The 17,585-nt window shown below is 44.6% G+C and overlaps 1 protein-coding gene across 1 annotated transcript in view; it reads left to right on the top strand.

The window, feature by feature from the left end:
• The window catches only part of LOC124880995, a 36,922-nt gene extending 22,996 nt beyond the window's left edge, over nucleotides 1-13,926 (top strand). Inside the window, exon 7 of the mRNA XM_047386471.1 lies at nucleotides 13,554-13,926. Within this exon, the coding sequence (XP_047242427.1) occupies nucleotides 13,554-13,708 (155 nt within the window). The 3' untranslated portion in view covers nucleotides 13,709-13,926. The remainder of the gene's footprint in view (nucleotides 1-13,553) is intronic.
• The last annotated feature ends 3,659 nt before the right edge of the window (nucleotides 13,927-17,585 follow it).

Raw genomic sequence — 17,585 nt, 5'->3', positions numbered from 1 at the left:
AAGCTTCATCCCAAAAGGGGGGACAAACCCCCACTGTTCAGGTACCCAATTTGCATTTTCACTCACAGCAGCTGCAGCAGCCACAGCAGGGGGCAGACTCAGACAGCAGGCATCCAGCACCTAGGTCAGAGTCTCCCCCTCCTAAATTTAGCCAAAGTGTCCAACTTACTTCCATAGACCTTAACAGAAATGTTGGAAGTCAGATGGTCTCCAGTGGTTTCCTGCCAAATTCCATTGCAGTGAACAACCACCAAGATGACCAAGTGCCGGACTCAGCGTGCACAAGTGGCCCGATTCAGTGGGAGGAGCACCCTTCCAGCCTGATTGGCACCCCTCTCCTTTCTGACTCTGTGTCGACCCCTAGGGACCAGGAGAGAAGCACATGGTTCTCAGGTGACTCAATCCAACCTGACCCAGCACCACTTGCATGAGTCCATTCATTACAAAGCTCTCATTTAAATCATGAGAAGACTTGTTTCCTTCCCCAGAGGTTTTATCATGATCTTCCACCATTTCATGAACTTAACCAACGTGAGTTCTCAGATGGACGTGGTCCACCTTGGGAGCATCGTGTCCGTTTCAAACAGCTTGAATCCCTTGCTAAGGACATAGAAGTTTTTGATCCAGGTAGCCAGGAGTCAAATATTGATGCTTACCTGTTTGAGGTTGAACATTGTCTTCTGGACTTGTGTTTTCCTTCTGATCGTGAGAGGCTGAGACTTATTTGGAAAACAACAGCTAAGAGTGTTCATGTGTTCATAAAGACTCTTCCTCCAGAAATTAGTGACAGCTATCCAGCTCTCTGCCAGGCTCTTAGAGAAGAGTCCTATGTTTACAGAGATGAAGCCGCTGCCACTATTAATGCTTTGACAGTTTTGCAAAAACAATTCGAACCTCCCAGAGAATATTTCCACCGTTTGAAGACAGCTTATTTTCAGGGATGTTATGCTCCAGGTCTTGAAGAAGACCACACGTTTAAGTCGTTGTTTCTTCACAATCTCCACGTTAGCGTGCAGTATGAAGTGACCATGCATTGCATAACAGAGAATCTCTCTATGCAGGAGACTCGTAGATATGCTCGGCTTGTGAGGGAAACATGTGTCCGTTCAGACAGAGCAGGAAAAGGCAAAGTTAGTGTTAAACATTCAAACTCAGAACAGGCCTAAGAAGAGGCGCAAAGTAAGTCCCCAAGTGATGCAACAGAACCAGGGGGGTGGTAACTGGCGTCAGCCAAAAGACAAGCCACCAGTTAAAAGACAAACACCTTTTCACAGTGCAACATCGAACTGTAAGGTTGCTGGTAAAGAGTGGAGCCACTCCAAAGATGTCATCACAGAGGAGGAGTTTGAGATGATCTGCAGGTGTGTTATAACTGAGGTAACAGCGTTCCTAAAAGACCTGGCAAGCCTGTAAAATCTATCAAACAAGGTATGAAGATGGTAAATAATTTCCAACACCCTATATTCTGTTTTAATCTTTTTCTTTCTTATGGTTTGAACTTCAGAAAGTAAGGTTTAAAAGCTGTATTATTATGGTGTGAAAATTATTACGTGACTTTTGTTTTTGTTTTTTTTCTCTTTTAAAACATTTTATTAGTATTAGTCTCTGCCCAAGCCTGCCTCACTCCTGTCCAAACACTAACCTCTGAACCAAATATGAACTGTTGAACTCTGCCTTGCTACAGGAACCCAGTGACTCTTTTCACATGGCTGAGGACGGATGGTTAGCCCCAAAGACTGGATTTCGTCCCATTCTTCGGAACTAAAAAGGGGGGATGTTGGGACCACAGCCATGGGTTTCAACACTATAACTCCGGTACATACTTTCCTGGAACTTTTCAAAATAAAGTGCATTAACCTTCTTCCAGCACAGCCAGGAAAGGGGGTAACTGCGGACTTCCTGTGGCGCTATTACCCAAATAAAAGCCCCCACCTTTCCACAAGTCTTTCTCTTCCACGCGGCCTTCCATAGGAACCGGATAGGAGGGGAAAGCGTGCTGAGGTCTTTTGCTGGCAAAAAGACATAAATTCAACTGGATCCGAAGCCATACGATCACCGATCATATGCAAAGTTAAGTAGAATGAAATACTGTCTGTGTATCCGGTATTTTCATTCCTGAACGGGGAAATTAAGGTGTAAGAGTTGCTTACATTTTCTCTTCGAGGCCCCACAGAAGCAAAACTGTTCGAGAGAAGCCCCGAAGACGGCAGAGACCGCAGCGGACAACATTCGTTCTTCATCCACAGCTGGAGGTCAGTGGGAAGCTAACCTTTGTTCACCGAACAAACGCACCTTCTGATCGGAAGAAACTGAGGAAGTTAGCGGGAAGCTAACTCTTTGTTCACGACGGATATCTTCTTCAAACTTCGCCCTTGGACAACATTCCCTCAACAGGTTCAGAGGTTGGGTTTGGGCAGACTAACAGTTAGGATGAAATAATCTGAACGTTTTCATTCTATGAAGTTTGTTTTGTGGAACCTGGCGATCTTTAGCGCTAGAAGGCTAGCTACGGCACGAGCCGGTTCCGTGTTCTTTGTATGTTTTAAAGCTAAGATAAACTTTATTAAAAGGGTGGTTTTAACCAGAACATTGCTCATAACGCGCCGTCCGCGCTTATGCATTTTAACCCTGGTATTTTAAAGGTATGTGTTGATTCTGGTGCTAAGCTATCTTCTAGCTTAGCACTTTAGCTAGCTTCTTTGTTAGCCCAACGGCCAGCCAGTAAGAACACGTGTGCTAGCATTAAGGCTAGTCAACAGAAAGGTTGTTAGTTTTCAAGCTAGTGAATAATAGTCCCTGAACATCATTTGCTAGAGTTGATAACTAAGTAAACACCATTAAGCCCCATTTCTCCAGAAAGATTTGGCACTTTTCCAAAATACTCAATAATATTTCTTCAAATATTATTTTAATAAATAAAGGCAGTTAATTAGACACCGTTGAGAATTAGTCATCCAGGAGGTTGGTTTTATTCAGCAGATCATTATTTAAAACATTATTTTATTAAAATAATATTTAATCTGATCTTGCATTGTGAAGGGTTGTCTAAATGTTGCTGATTATTTTCTAAGTTAGTTCCAAAACTAACTTAACTTCATTTCCAGATTCTTCAAGATAATCCTTGGTTCTCGAACATAAACATTGCATGGTAATGTTGCATCACTCTTTTTGGTCATGATTTCTAATCATCTTTAATCAACTTGTTTATATTGTACATAGCCCATTAGTCTTCATTATTCTTTAATTCTGCTTGGTAGTTTAGTTGGATTGTTTTAGCATAGTAAAGAGTTTGTTGATTGAAGTATGTTTGACTTTGAGTTGACTTATTTTTGTTAATAACTTCTTGTATTTTAAGAAATTGTGTGAATTCATTCCATATATGTGCAGAGTTTATGCTGTTCAATAATGCCAGAGCTCGTCTCACACCTTTCTATTTTGTCCTAATACCATCGCCTTAATGGGGCTGGTATTCACAGGACAATCCTTAACAGACCGGAATATTATTTGGTAAAATATTAAAATATTAATATTAAAATATTAATATTAAATATTAAATAATATTCTCAGATTCATATTTCCAATAGTTGCCACAACTGCTTTGTTTTTGTTCCTAAGGAAGTACACATAAATGGCACCTGAAAAATCATCTTTGAAAGTGATAGCATATTTATGCCCTTCAAGTGACTCTGGTGCAATAGGTCCACCCAGGTCTGTGTGTACTAGCTCTAATGGCTCCTTGGCCCTCACATCGCTCTGCCTGTTTCTTCTTTGAGAAAATTTACCCTCTAGGCAAATTTCACATTGGTTGGGTCTGCACATTTTATCTTTGATTTTCATCCCATTTACAACTGTTTCAAGTTTTACAATATCATCATAGTTGCAATGACCCATTATCTCATGCCATGTTTTTAGATCAAAAGATACATTGCAGGAATCCTCACTGCTTACATCTTTCTCTGTGACAATGTCCAAATAGTACAGTCTGTCCTTTACCTTCATCTTACATGCCGTCAGGAAGAACCATTTTGTTGTTATTCTTCTCGAAGTTGAACCTTGCACCTTTCGAAACTGCTGCATCCACAGACAAGATGTTCTGTGGGTATTCTGGAATCAGGAGAGCATCCGTGAGCTTGACACTCACCACTTTCCCGTTGCAGTTGGTCAGCTCTATTTGTGCGTCTCCTTTTCTCAGCACACTGCCAGTAATCCGTGTCCCATCTGCCAGTTGCATCACATGGTTCTTGGGCTGGAATGTCTGGTCAAATCTGATGAAGGCATCCTCGTTGGTCATGATGTGGGCAGAGGCACCGCTGTCCACCAGTAGACCTTGCTGCTGTGTACCGTGGGGTTCCCATTCACTCACCCGGAGCACAAACACTTCTTCCTCATTTATGGGTCTATGCCTCTCTTTAACACGAAAACGTCTTTGTCCAGTGTCTGTAATGGTGGCCACCCTGCTTCCATTTTGTGTGCTAGTCACTCTCCGCTGAGTTTTCTTGTCTTTGTTTCTGCAGTCTTTTGCTTTATGTCCCATTTTCTCACAAATAAAGCATTCTCCATTGAAATACTTCTCCTTTTTTTTTAAACTTAGGCCTGGATGCTCTGTAATCAGCGGTCATTATTTCGTCTGTTCGGGGCTTATTGCGGTAGCGCAAGGTGCATTCAAAACTTCTCATCCTTGTCTTGAACTCACTGAAGGTCAACGTTTCCTTCGTCTGAGTAACGTGTACAGAAAATGGGTTGTATTCTTCCGTGAGTCCTTTTAGTACCATCGCTGTCAGAAGTGCATCACTGAGGGTCTCTTTAGCTCTGTTTAACGCGGCCACTATCTTTTCAACACGGGCTAGATAGTCTGCTAATGCCTCCCCATCAGCCATTTGCACGTTTGTTAGCTTTGTGTACAGTCCGACAATACGTGGCTTTTCTTCTGACTCGAAATGGCGCCTCAGTATTTCTAGGCTTTTCTTGCCGTCATCAGGTGCTTCATAGAGGATTAGCGTTAGCATCTTGTCATCCAAACAACCACACAATTCTGCGTAAGCCATATCATTTTTCCTACCGATTTCCTCAGCCTCCGCTGCTAACTCACGTCCCAGGATGACGTCTTTGAGGCCAATGGTTTTCAAGTACGCTAAAAACCTTGCTTCCCAGATGTGATAGCATGCTTCGTCTCCGTCAAACCGCGGTGGCAGTCCCCTTCCATGTATCGTTGTACTTGGAACTTGTCTGGGCCCATAACCTGTTAACTCTCTTGCGGCGGGTCTCTCATTATTCACCCTTGGAGCTACAGAGTCTTCCCCATCATCTGCAGCTTGTGTAGACATCTTCTCAGATGTCTAACGTACTCCGATACATAAGACACAGGAGACATTCTTTGTTGTTGAAATGGTAGCCACACTGCCCTGTTCTGGTTCGAACACGCACTGAGCATCGAGAACAGGGGAGGCTCCGCCTTTATTACTTTTTACAGTAGTGTGTAACATTCCACTCTACAAAGTAGTGCCAACCCAAAAGAATACAACAGTGGCATACATTGTACTCAACAAAACCAAACAGCTCTGATACACCTCGCTGTTCTGATTCAATAATTTTCATCTAATTAAGCATGCGCAGTTCTAGCAAAAGGAGTAAAATAACTAACTAAACAAAGATAAAACAACCTGGAGTGTCTATGAAGGTCAAACCAGCAGTTTATGGGAAAAAAGGTAGTGGGACAAACTTTGGGTTGAGGTGAAATGTGGGAGTGTAATCAGTCCTGTAACACGTTTCACAGACAGTCTTCAGGAGCGGCCTATACCAGTTGCGGTCATAAAACGTCCCCCACAGTGAGACTCCGTGAAATACAAAGGGTCATAAACTTTTAGGAGGTAACCAGCGGGAAAAAACCAAACATGAAGACAAAGGAAAATGAACGTTTCACTATGTGGTTCTAGCTGCACTTCAGGCTTCTGAGAGCTCTACAGTCCAACTTTAAGTGCACCTGAGTCTGCAATCAGGTGCTTACAGCAAAGGGTGGTTTAACTGCTTTCACTCAGGGGTTTTGGCACATCCACCTGGGCCCAGAGTTGGCCCTGGTGGCAGTCAATGAGCGGGGCCAGCCTTTCCAGTAGGTCCTGGCCAACGGGGTGATGTTCTGTGTCCAGCATTCAAAAGTAAATGGGATGCACCAAAGTCATGTCTTGGAATGAAACATCCAGCCACACCCGCCTGGTTATGTATGAGCAATCTTGGGTGTAGCTGGTAATGCTTACTTCACAACCCTCGACTTGAAATTGGTCTACCGAGGGAGAGTATGGCTCTACTCACTTCGTCAAACAGGGTTGAGCACATCAGGCTTATTTCTGATCCTGTTTCCAGAAGTGTGTTCGCCTCAACGCATCCTCCTATAACAGCCCCTATATACCCTGGGTGCTTTGCATTTCTTTTGCTTGTTGCCAAAAGCACCAAGTGTTGTGGAGGCCCGGTCCTTGTATACTGAATATTCTTCCCTGAAGGCTTTGTGAATAACGGTCTCAGATTGCAGGGGACAGGCTCTCCATGAACACATGGACGCTCATGGCTGTTGTCTTCCAGATGAGCTTCAACTTTCACTTTAAAATTCACTCCGGCTGGTTTGTCTGAGTAGCTTTACATGAAGATTAGGAAATGTTTGGGTTGTTGTTTCAAAGTTTTATTCAGAAGTAAATCTATTTGCAGCCAAGGTCTGCATGAACTCCAACTTTCAAAACCCTCTTTTATGTGCTGTCTGTAAGAAGCGTCACATCAGATCATCGGGTGAAATATGAGCAGATTTTACAATGACATGACATCAGTCCAATTGTTGGTTTGGGCTGGCAAGCTGGAGGCGTGGTAAGGCATATTAGTCACTTCCTGTGTTCACTGTTGCACTCGGTGGATTGTTTGGTGTGTGAAGCCTCTCTCGTTTTATCTGATTTCTCTCCACTGTGATATCCCTGACTTGTTCTAATACATAAGCACGTTAAAACACATACTTTCTGTTGCTGCTTTTAACGTTTGGGGACTCTCCATGTCTTACACGGTTTTTCAAGTAGTGGTAAGGGGTTGCTAGCTTAGCGTTAGCTTTAGCTCCACCATGGCTACCTGTTCTATTGTTTCTCTCTCTGAGTCTTCTCCTCTCTCCTGCTCTCTGTGTCAGATGTTCAGTTACTCCTCTGCCTCCTTTAGTGATAATGGTACGTGTAATAAATGTAGCATTTTTGTAGCTTTGGAGACAAGGATGTCAGAATTGGAGGCCCGGCTCCGCGCTGTTGAAAAACCAGCAGATAGCCGGGGCCCCTTAGTCACCGAGGGTAGCTCCCCGTAGCAGTCCTTCAGCAGATCCCGCACAGCCGGGGCCTCAGGCCGGCTGGGTGACGGTACATAAAAAGCATAGTCCTAGATCCCAGCCCACAGCTCACCACCAACCCATCTGCGTTTCTAACAGATTTTCCCCGCTCAGCGACACACCCGCTGAGAAGCCAACTCTGGTAATCGGCAGCTCCATAGTCAGTCCAGCAGTTTCTTTTTTTAAAGACTCCGGTCCAAAGACGACAACTTCTGTCTTGTCTGAATTTAGAAGAAAAAATTTAAAGTCATCCAAGTTTTTACATCTTCAAGACATGCTTGTAGTCTATCTAACTGGTTGGGTTCATCAGGATTCATGGATAAGTAAAGCTGAGTATCATCAGCGTAACAGTAAAAATGTATCCTATGCTGCCTGATAATTTGACCTATTGGAAGCATATATATAGTGCTGAGGCTGCTGGAAGACATAATGACCACTTTCACCCTCTTCGCTACATTCTCACACTACTCTCCAATTTTGCATTATTTGCTATTATTTCAGCTTTTAACTTTGTTCTCTCTTCCTAGAAGCTTCCTAGAAGCTACACCTGGCCTGACTCTGTGTCTACCTGTGACACCTTTCTGGAGAGGGGCATTGTCCAAGCTTCTGCTGGCAACAACTTAATGCTCACCCTCTACCGATGATCCACATGGCCCTGTCTTTCAGTGTTTAACCCTTTCTCTCTCCTAGACATGGCAATTGACTGAGCTTCTACTGTGACTAACTCTATGTGCTCTTTTTCAGACTCTAACCTTGAAAACTGGCTCAGAGTTTATCTGTTCTTTCTTTCTAGGTGAAACGACTAAAGGAGCTACATCCATTAACATTTACTTTTCCTTCCCGTAGAAAGTACTCCTGGATCAGTGCTTCTTTGTTCTCTTTGTGTCTCTGCTCTGTTCTCTCAAACCCCCAGTCGGTCGTGGCAGATGGCCGCTCACACTGAGCCTGGTTCTGGTTCTGCTGGAGGTTTCTTCCTGTTAAAAGGGAGTTTTTCCTCTCCGCTGTCGCTACATGCATGCTCAGTATGAGGGATTGCTGCAAAGTCAACGCCAGTGACTGCTATAAGTCTCTGACTGGATGCAATCTGCTGGGTTTCCTTAGACAGAAAAACTTTTCAACCAATTTGAATAAATAACTGAATCTGACTGAACTGTTCAATGGTTAGGATTAATCTATGTACCTGACTTTGTGAAGTTCCTTGAGACAACATATGTTGTGAATTGGCACTATATAAATAAACTGAATTGAGTTGAATTGATTTGTGCATAGCTGCAGACTCTCTCCACCTCTCTAAAGCCTGCTCCAACACCCTCTGCATGATGTTCTTTCTGCTTGGTGCGTGCATAAAGGGTAAACTAACCCAGGTTCTTCTCTGGTCCATGTCTGCACATAGAATAATAAGCAGTATGTAATTGTCACGGTTCTGTCACGGTTTACTTGATATTGGACCTGAGAATGCAGACGAGCAGGCAGCGTGATGGTAAGTGAAGAAGGTTTTAATGATAAAAAAACAAAAACTCACTCACAGCAGAAGGCAGGAACAAAACAAACGGGCAGGCAAGACAGGCATGGCATGATTAAAAAACAAGACTTGAGCATGAGAATGAAAGATGTTTCAGTATTATGACAATAAAATAAAAGTTTGGTTATGCTGTAATTTGTCAGTTTTTTTTAAATACTGTGATAATATCACATGCAATTCTACATTTTGGTAAAAAAAAATAATGTATAGATTAAATTGGATCAGTGAATTCATCTAATTCTGTACTGATTTTTAAAAATTGATTTAAAGTATATTCCTATTTAGAGCTTTTATAAAAAATGTGGGAGAGTGGCAGACATCAAACAAACCAGATGAGTACAGCAGTGAGTCATACAAACACCTGAAGTGAAAAACGGGTAAGAAACACATGAAAAAAATTTGTAAATTAAATCATACATCTGCAGGACAGTATCAGCCAACAGGTGGCAAAGTCTGCACCAACAGGTTTATTGGATGTGATGCTTGCCCTCTATGTCACTGTAGAGAAGCCATCATCAGTTTAAGAGTACAGCTGGTCATTTGTTTATTAGCAGAAACTTCTTGAGCCAGTGTTCAGTATTTATTGTAAAGGCACTAAAATTACCCAGTCATTTTAAATATTGTGTTTAGTTTTTCTTGTGCTTTGCATAGTAACTTATATTGTGCTTCAGTATCGTATGTATTTTATTTTAAAGTAGACCTTGTAATGAATTACCACTATTTTGTGACCTTCCAACTAAAGTTGCTTGGTTACTAGGCAGCGGTTGGCAGAAATTAAGTAGTTCTTGTTTAATGTATTATATCAACACTATTATTTGCAGTGATAATGCTAATTGTTATTACTATTTAAATAATCTTATTTAAAAGTTATTTCACTTTGTTAACATAAGCGATCTGATATTTAGTTGAGTTCATGTTTTCACCACAAAGATGTTGGAGCTACCAGAGGGCAAAGAACTCTGGGAATAATCAAGCTGAAATGGTGGTCCCTCTGGTGGCTTTACTTTCTTCTGCAGAACTATCTCCATATATCAGAACACAACAGATCCATTAGTGCGGCTCACAGAGTTCTCCATCGGCAAATTACAAAGGAACCTCGGTTACATTTTTAGGTCTCTTGTTACATAAAATAAGCTAATACTCTGTGAGCATGTTTATTTGACTTAAAAAGTACATATAATAACAGTTGGTGATGGTTTTTATAAATGTTCTTTTCAACCCCTGACAAAACTTTGTTGAGTGCTCATAGTGTAATATCTTACATATTTGATATGTAATCTAATTTTATCCAGTATAACAAATAAAATTACTAAAAATAAAATATAATAGTTTGAAAAATGGATAAATACAGAGTTGAATGGACACATTTTAAAGAGGGAAGGGGAAGAAAAATGGGTCTGGGCTAAAGCCCCCAATCTTTGAAGACCCTAAATATGCCCCTGGGTCAGTGGTATCTCGTGGGACTGGCTCACCATCATCCTGGTCAAAGGCAGAGGCCTCTGTGGCTTCAGACTCCTCCCTCGATAGAACTACATTAAACCAAAAATGAGTATTTTCAAAATAAATACAACCACAAATTTATCATAAACAACACATCAGCAGCAAACAACATTTCAAAATAATGGAAATCTGAAGGTTATTACTGAACTGGTTAATGACTGTTTCTGTAGATATTCTGACCTGGTGATGGTTGGCTGGCTTGTGTCTAACATTCCCTCTCCTGACTGGTCCCAGGATGGGACCCATCAAGGGTGCTGATACCAGAGCAGAACTCTATTTGATTTGTGCCTGATTTGCTTCATTTTAAAAAGAAGTCGTGTATCCTGTCTCCCTGCCTTTTCATTATCAATCATATCACTCCAAATACTACATACACAATGTTATCAATTCCCCTCTTATTACCTCAAAACGTCATGGTGAACAGATTGTAGCTGTAAACTGAGTACTCAAACTGTCGTCGTCGTCATCGTCTTCCGCTTATCCGGGACCGGGTCGCGGGGGCAGCAGACTCAGCAGAGATGCCCTGACGTCTCTCTCCCCATACACCTCCTCCAGCTCCTCCGGGTGGAGCCCAAGGCGTTCCCAGGCCAGCCGAGAGACATAGTCCCTCCAGCGTGTCCTGGGCCGTCCCCTGTGCCTCCTCCCGGTGGGACGTGCCTGGAACACCTCCTGAGGAAGGCGTCCAGGAGGCATCCAGTATAGATGCCCGAGCCACCTCAACTGGCTCCTCTCGATGTCGAGGAGCAGCGGCTCTACTCCGAGCCCCTCCCGGATGACCAAGCTCTTCACCCTATCTCTAAGGGAGTGCCCAGCCACCCTACGGAGGAAGCTCATTTCAACCGCTTGTATCCGGGATCTCGTTCTTTCGGTCATGACTCAAGGTTCATGGCCAAAGGTGAGGGTAGGAACGTAGGCCGACCGGTAAATCGAGAGCTTTGCTTTTCGGCTCAGCTCTCTCTTCACCACAATGGACTGGCACAGCGCCCCCATTACTGTGGCAGCCGCACCGATCCGTCTGTCGATCTCCCGCTCCATTCTTCCCTCACTTGTGAACAAGACCCCGAGATACTTAAACTCCTCCACTTGAGGCAGGAACTCCCCTCCAACCTGAAGAGGACAAGCCACCCTTTTCCGGCCGAGAACCATGGCCTCGGACTTGGAGGACCTGATCTTCATCCCAGCCGCTTCACACTCGGCTGCGAACCGCCCCAGTGCATGCTGTAGGTCTTGGCTAGAGGGGGCCAGCAGGACCACGTCATCTGCAAAAAGAAGAGACAAAATCCTCTGGTCCCCAAACCAGACTCCCTCCGGCCCTTGGCTGCGCCTAGAAATCCTGTCCATAAAAGTTGTGAACAGGACCGGTGACAAAGGGCAGCCTTGCCGGAACAGGTCCGACTTAGTGCCAGCAATGCGAACCAAACTCCTGCTCTGCTTATAAAGAGACCGGATGGCCCCTAGTAAAGGGCCCCCGATTCCATACTCCTGGAGCACCCCCCACAGGGCATCACGAGGGACACAGTCGAATGCTTTCTCCAGGTACACAAAACACATGTGGACCGGTTGGGCAAACTCCCATGAACCCTCGAGACCCCTGTAGAGGGTATAGAGCTGGTCCAGTGTTCCACGGCCGGGACGAAAACCACACTGCTCCTCCTGAAGCCGGGGTTCGACTAACGGCAGGACTCTCCTCTCCAATACCCTGGCGTAGGCCTTACCAGGGAGGCTGAGGAGTGTGATTCCCCTGTAGTTGGAACACACCCCGTCAGCCGCCTCAGGAGTCCCACAAGCCAACCACAGCTGATAGGACTCCTTCTTCAGCTTGACAGCGTCCCTTACTGCCGGTGTCCACCACCGGGTTCGGGGATTGCCGCCGCGACAGGCACCGCAGACCTTACGGCCGCAGCTACGGGCGGCAGCATTGACAATAGATGCGGAGAACATGGTTCACTCAGACTCTGTGTCTCCAACATCCCTCGGAATATGGTCAAAGCTCTCCCGGAGGTGAGAGTTGAATACATCCCTGGCCAAGGGGTCCGTCAGATGTTCCCAGCAGACCCTCACTATGCGCTTGGGCCTGCCAAGTCTGTCCGGCTTTCTCCTCCCCCAGCGGATCCAACTCACCACCAGGTGGTGATCAGTGGACAGCTCAGCCCTTCTCTTCACCTGAGGGTCCAAAACAAGGCCGTAGGTCTGATGATACAACAACAAAGTCGATCATTGACCTCCTGCCTGTATCCTGGTGCCAAGTGCACTGATGGACACCCTTATGTTTGAACATAGTGTTCATTATGGAAAATCCGTGACTAGCACAGAAGTCCAATAACAAAACACCGCTTGGGTTCAGATCGGGGAGGCCATTCCTCCCGATCACGCCTCTCCAGGTGTCACTGTCGTTTCCCACGTGGGCGTTGAAGTCCCCCAGCAGAATAATGGAGTCCCCGAGAGGAGCACTATCCAGCACCCCGACAGGGACGCCAAAAGGCCGGGTCCTCCGCACTACCACCTGGCCCGTAGGCTGAAATGATAGTCAGAGACCTCTCCCCAACCCGAAGGCGCAGGGATGCGACCCTCTCATCCACTGGGGTAAACCCCAACACTAGACGGCTGAGCTGGGGGGCGACAAGCAAATCCACCCCAGCCCGCCGCCTCTCCCCGTTGGCCACTCCAGAGTAGCAGAGAGTCCAGCCCCTCTCAAGGAGATGGGTTCCAGAGCAAACGCTGTGTGGGGAGGCGAGCCCGATTGTAGCTGTAAATTGAGTACTCAAACTGTTAGTAAGTAAAGTTTATTTGCATGGGATACCTAGGAAGTTCTGAACTTTTGAACAAAACTTTTCAGCTTCTTAACAGGGAAGCATAATCGCGTTACTTTTCACCTAACCATCAGAGCAACAATCCGCTGTCTGCTAGTTTCATTGCTTCTAAATCATTAGAGAAACACATTTACGTGCGACAACCCGTGTTAAATGAAGACATAAATGTGGAGCTGCTGTCTGTAGACGCCGGGTAACGTTAGTTTGATTTTCGAGACTAGTAGTTATTGCTGAACTACCAAACATGATCTCCTATGTAACTCAAAAGTTATTTTAAACATTGCCTTATCTGGAAACCACCGTTAAACTTACTTTGATGTTGTTTATCTGGTATGTTATCTTGGAGTCAAACAGGTTGTACTTCTTCTCCTCGCAGGTCTCATCTTCTTTAAGTGGTTCTTCTTCTTCTGGGGTTTATTGATGGTTGGCAAAAACCTGAAGTTGCGCATTGCCACCACCAGCTGGTCCTTCCCCTTGTTACACAGTGAAAATGGAGGAAGTTACATGGCACTTACTACTATAGAGAAATGACCTGGTGTTGTTACATGTTAATCATCTGGGGGGGGCACCTGGGGGGCCAATCCGATTTCAGGGGAGTCCAGTGCCCCCCCGGCCCCCTCTCTAGCTCCGCCTCTGCTTTTGGACTCCGTGAGAGAAGGCGCTGTGGAAAACTGTCATGAGATAGAGCCTGTTTTCTGACGATTGTTCTGTTACCTTAATGCAGGAGCATTAAATGTGCCTTCAAGTGAGCTGCTGTCTGGCTGTTATTCCCACAAGACACAACACAGAAACAACTACGCTACACTAGCAATCTTTCTACTGGCATGTTGTCTGTCTAATTTACAGTGACTTAGCATTATTAACTGAGCATTATTCAGAGATAAGTTTAAGCTAATTTAACACTTGGCGAGCGATTTGTGGCATTACTGTGGTGGCCAGTCTTAGAGGAGAACGTCACAGTTATTTTCAGTGGCTTGCGCCATGCAAGGGTGGTTTATTGCCGCGCCAAGCAAATCGCAAGCGGAACGCAGTGCACCATTTTGCAAGCTCCAGCGCATGCCGCGGTAAATGTTCAAGATAGTTTAACTTTGACCGCGGCGCACACAAGCTCACCATCCTGTCTGAAAGGCCACTTAGACTCTGGTAAGAGCAGAGGATACAGACTCTAGACAAGCAATAAATGGTGCACAAACGTAAATGTTATAGAGAAACACTGCTCTCTGGACATATTGATACATTCTCTCTCCTTCAATATGCCAAAATAATTCACGGTTGCCATGGCTCCTGCTGTGTTTACTACCGGTAGCAGCTAGGGCCTTCAGCTAACCATCATTAGCAAACAGCTGAGTGCACGTCATGATGGACATTTTTTATAATTGCAAGAGACTTCAGCCAAGACTGTCCTCCCAACATTTAGTCATAATGTTTTCACTGCACTAAAATTTAATTAGAATTTTCTTACATTACATTTTAAAAATGTACTTAATTTTCTTTGAGAGAGTGTAATAAACTGAATTAGTTTGTTTGATTTATCATTATTATTATTAATATTACCTAGGTTGGATGCTTATGCAGCCGTTGAACAGTATGGACCACCATGTTGAGTACGGTCTGATGAAGGAGGGGAAAACGTAAAGGGAGCAGAATTTAAGATCATGAACAGAGGAGCTGGAAGGAACTCGCCTCACAGGCAGAGGTTTTCATAATCAGCAATAAATACAGTTACTATTGGACAAGTTTTCAAATCTTTAAGATATACATAACATGAATTAACATTGTCAATGTAATCTTTATCACAGAATAGAGAGGATGTGGAGAGATGTCTACAAGCATGCCTTAGACCTCTTCTATCAGGTGTTTACTTTGGAAAATCAGGAAACACTTGATCCAGATAGTGAAGTCCACCTTTACTCTCCACAGCACAGCTTTTTCTCACAAATCCAGCAAACTCTCGACTCTTTTAAAGATGGCTAGAAATCCCATGGTCTTAGAAGTTAAAGGAATCAGTCGCTGTTGCAACTCTGAACTAGAAACAGAGCAAGGCACCAATCCTATGGTGGATCCTGCTGAGGTTAAAGATCCAGGATCCCCCGAGGGACACGGTCAAACACCTTCTCCAAGTCCAAAAAGCACATGTAGACTGGTTGGGCGAACTCCCATGCACCCTCCAGGACCCTGCTGAGGGTGTAGAGCTGGTCCGGTGTTCCACGGCCAGGACAAAAACCACACTGCTCTTCCTAAATCCAAGGTTCAACTGTCCGATGGACCCTCCTCTCCAGAACCCCCGAATAGACCTTACCAGGGAGGCTTGGCTTAAGAGTGTGACTCTGCTGCAAAGTGGCGTTAGCCAACACAACCCTACATCATCCAGAGCCTTAAGGAACTCCCATCCACCCCCGGGCCTTACCACAGAAAAGCTTTTTAATCACCTCAGTGACCTCAGCACCAGAGATTGGAGAGCCCACCCCAAGGTCTCCAGGCTCTGCTTCCTCAGTGGAAGACGTGCCGGTGGAATTGAGGGGGTCTTCGAAGTACTGAGACGCTTGATGGTGGACCAGAATCACCTTGAAGCAGTACGGAAGTTGTTTTCCATGGCCTCTCCTCCCTCGCCCGAGTTTTTGCCTCAGCAACCAGCCGAGCCGCATACCACTTGGACTGCCGGTACCCATCAGCTGCTTCCGGAGTCCCACAGGCCAAAAAGACCCGATAGGAATCCTCTAAGTCAAGTCAAGTCAAGTTTATTTATATAGCGCTTTTCAGCAACAAGGCCTGACAGCATCCCTCAGCGCCGGAGTCCACCAGCAGGTTCGGGGATTGCCGTAGCGACAGGCACCAACAACCTTGCGACCACAGCTCCGGTAAGCCGCCTTGGCAATGAAGGCACGGAACATGGCCCACTCGGACTCAATGTTCCCCACCTTTCTAGCTCTCCCGGAGGAGGGAGTTGGAGCTCCGCCTCAAGGGAGACTCTGCCAGGTGTTCCCAGCAGACCTTCAAGATTCGTTTGGGTCTGCCAGGTCTGACCAGCATCCTCCCCCACCATTGGAGCCAGCTCACCACCAGGTAGTGGTCAGTGGAAAGCTCTGCTTCCCTCTTCACCCGAGTGTCCAAGACATGTGGCTGCAGATCACTCTAAGACGTCGTCTTATTCTCGGGCTAAAAGACGTAGAGTTAACAAATTAGTGAGAGAGACAGAGCAGAAAATCTTCACTGATGATAAGTTAATTGTTGCTGCTAATTCAAGGAAAAATCGCCTCTGTTAAGGGAGCGCAGATCCTGTTGCAGCCTCTTATGAGTGCCTGCTAGATTTATCAACTACTTCAGACTTGCCAGTAAACAGACCACTACCTATCAGTGATCAGAGTGAAAATATTGACTCGCCAAGTGAGTCAGATGCACATTATGAAAGTATAGGTGAGGATGTTGAAATTGAGCCTCAACATGTGTTCGTCAGTGATGAGCACAATGAAGATTTCCTCATGACAAGTTTAAAATATTGGGCAAAATCCTATTCAGTCTCTATGCTTGCACTATGATCTTTGCTGTCTATTTTGAAGATGTTTCACCCCACCCTTCCCAAAGATGGGAGAACGTTGCTTGGAACTCAGAAAAATGTGCCTACTACTAATATTCAAGGGGGACAATACTATAGTTTTGGTATAGTCAAAGGGGTGCTAACACGGTTGGCATGTTTGCGTTTACTGGCAACTATGACTACTCTTAATTTACAGTTTAATATAGATGGTTTACCTTTATTCAAAAGTTCTAAACTTTAGTTTTTTTGCCCGTACTTAGTTTTGGCCCATACTTGGATGTCTCAAATGTGACTATGGTCTAAGCAAGCCAAAGAGTGTTTCTGAGTACCTAGAGCAGTTTGTCAAATATCTTCAGAATGTACTGTCTAATAAATGGCATTATTTCTAATGACAGTTAAATTCACAAGGCATGTAGGAACGTAGCTTTAGCAGTTTATCTGAAATGGCTTCTACAGTTTGGGAAGGAACCCTTGTTGCCAAATGTTTCCCCTTTAACCATATATTAAGCAGTTTCCTTGTAACTCCAAGGCAACAGAGATGCATGTAATCATTTGGAAACATAGAAACCATCTTAACTAAACCAGATAAAGGGCTCTTCCCAATGTGATGTTCCTCATCAACCATGTCTGAGAAACTGGAGTCTATCCTAAGTCTGACTTTTGTTTCAGGATGTCATTTTATTCCTCCAAATACCCTCCTGAAAACACTTGTCACAACCCGAATAGCCATTAAATGCTCTGGTCTGCTTAATATAAGTTCTAGCTGGGGCATCACAAATAAAGGAAGAAATCTGTACATCATATTACCTGTAAACCAAGGGGACTGTCAGAGATGGATCACTGGAAAGCTACTGAGTTGCAATCCTTTATGTT

This window comes from Girardinichthys multiradiatus, chromosome 14, assembly GCF_021462225.1.
Source record: "Girardinichthys multiradiatus isolate DD_20200921_A chromosome 14, DD_fGirMul_XY1, whole genome shotgun sequence".
In the NCBI taxonomy this organism is placed as follows: domain Eukaryota; kingdom Metazoa; phylum Chordata; class Actinopteri; order Cyprinodontiformes; family Goodeidae; genus Girardinichthys; species Girardinichthys multiradiatus.
This window is presented reverse-complemented; position numbering and strand designations above follow the sequence as displayed.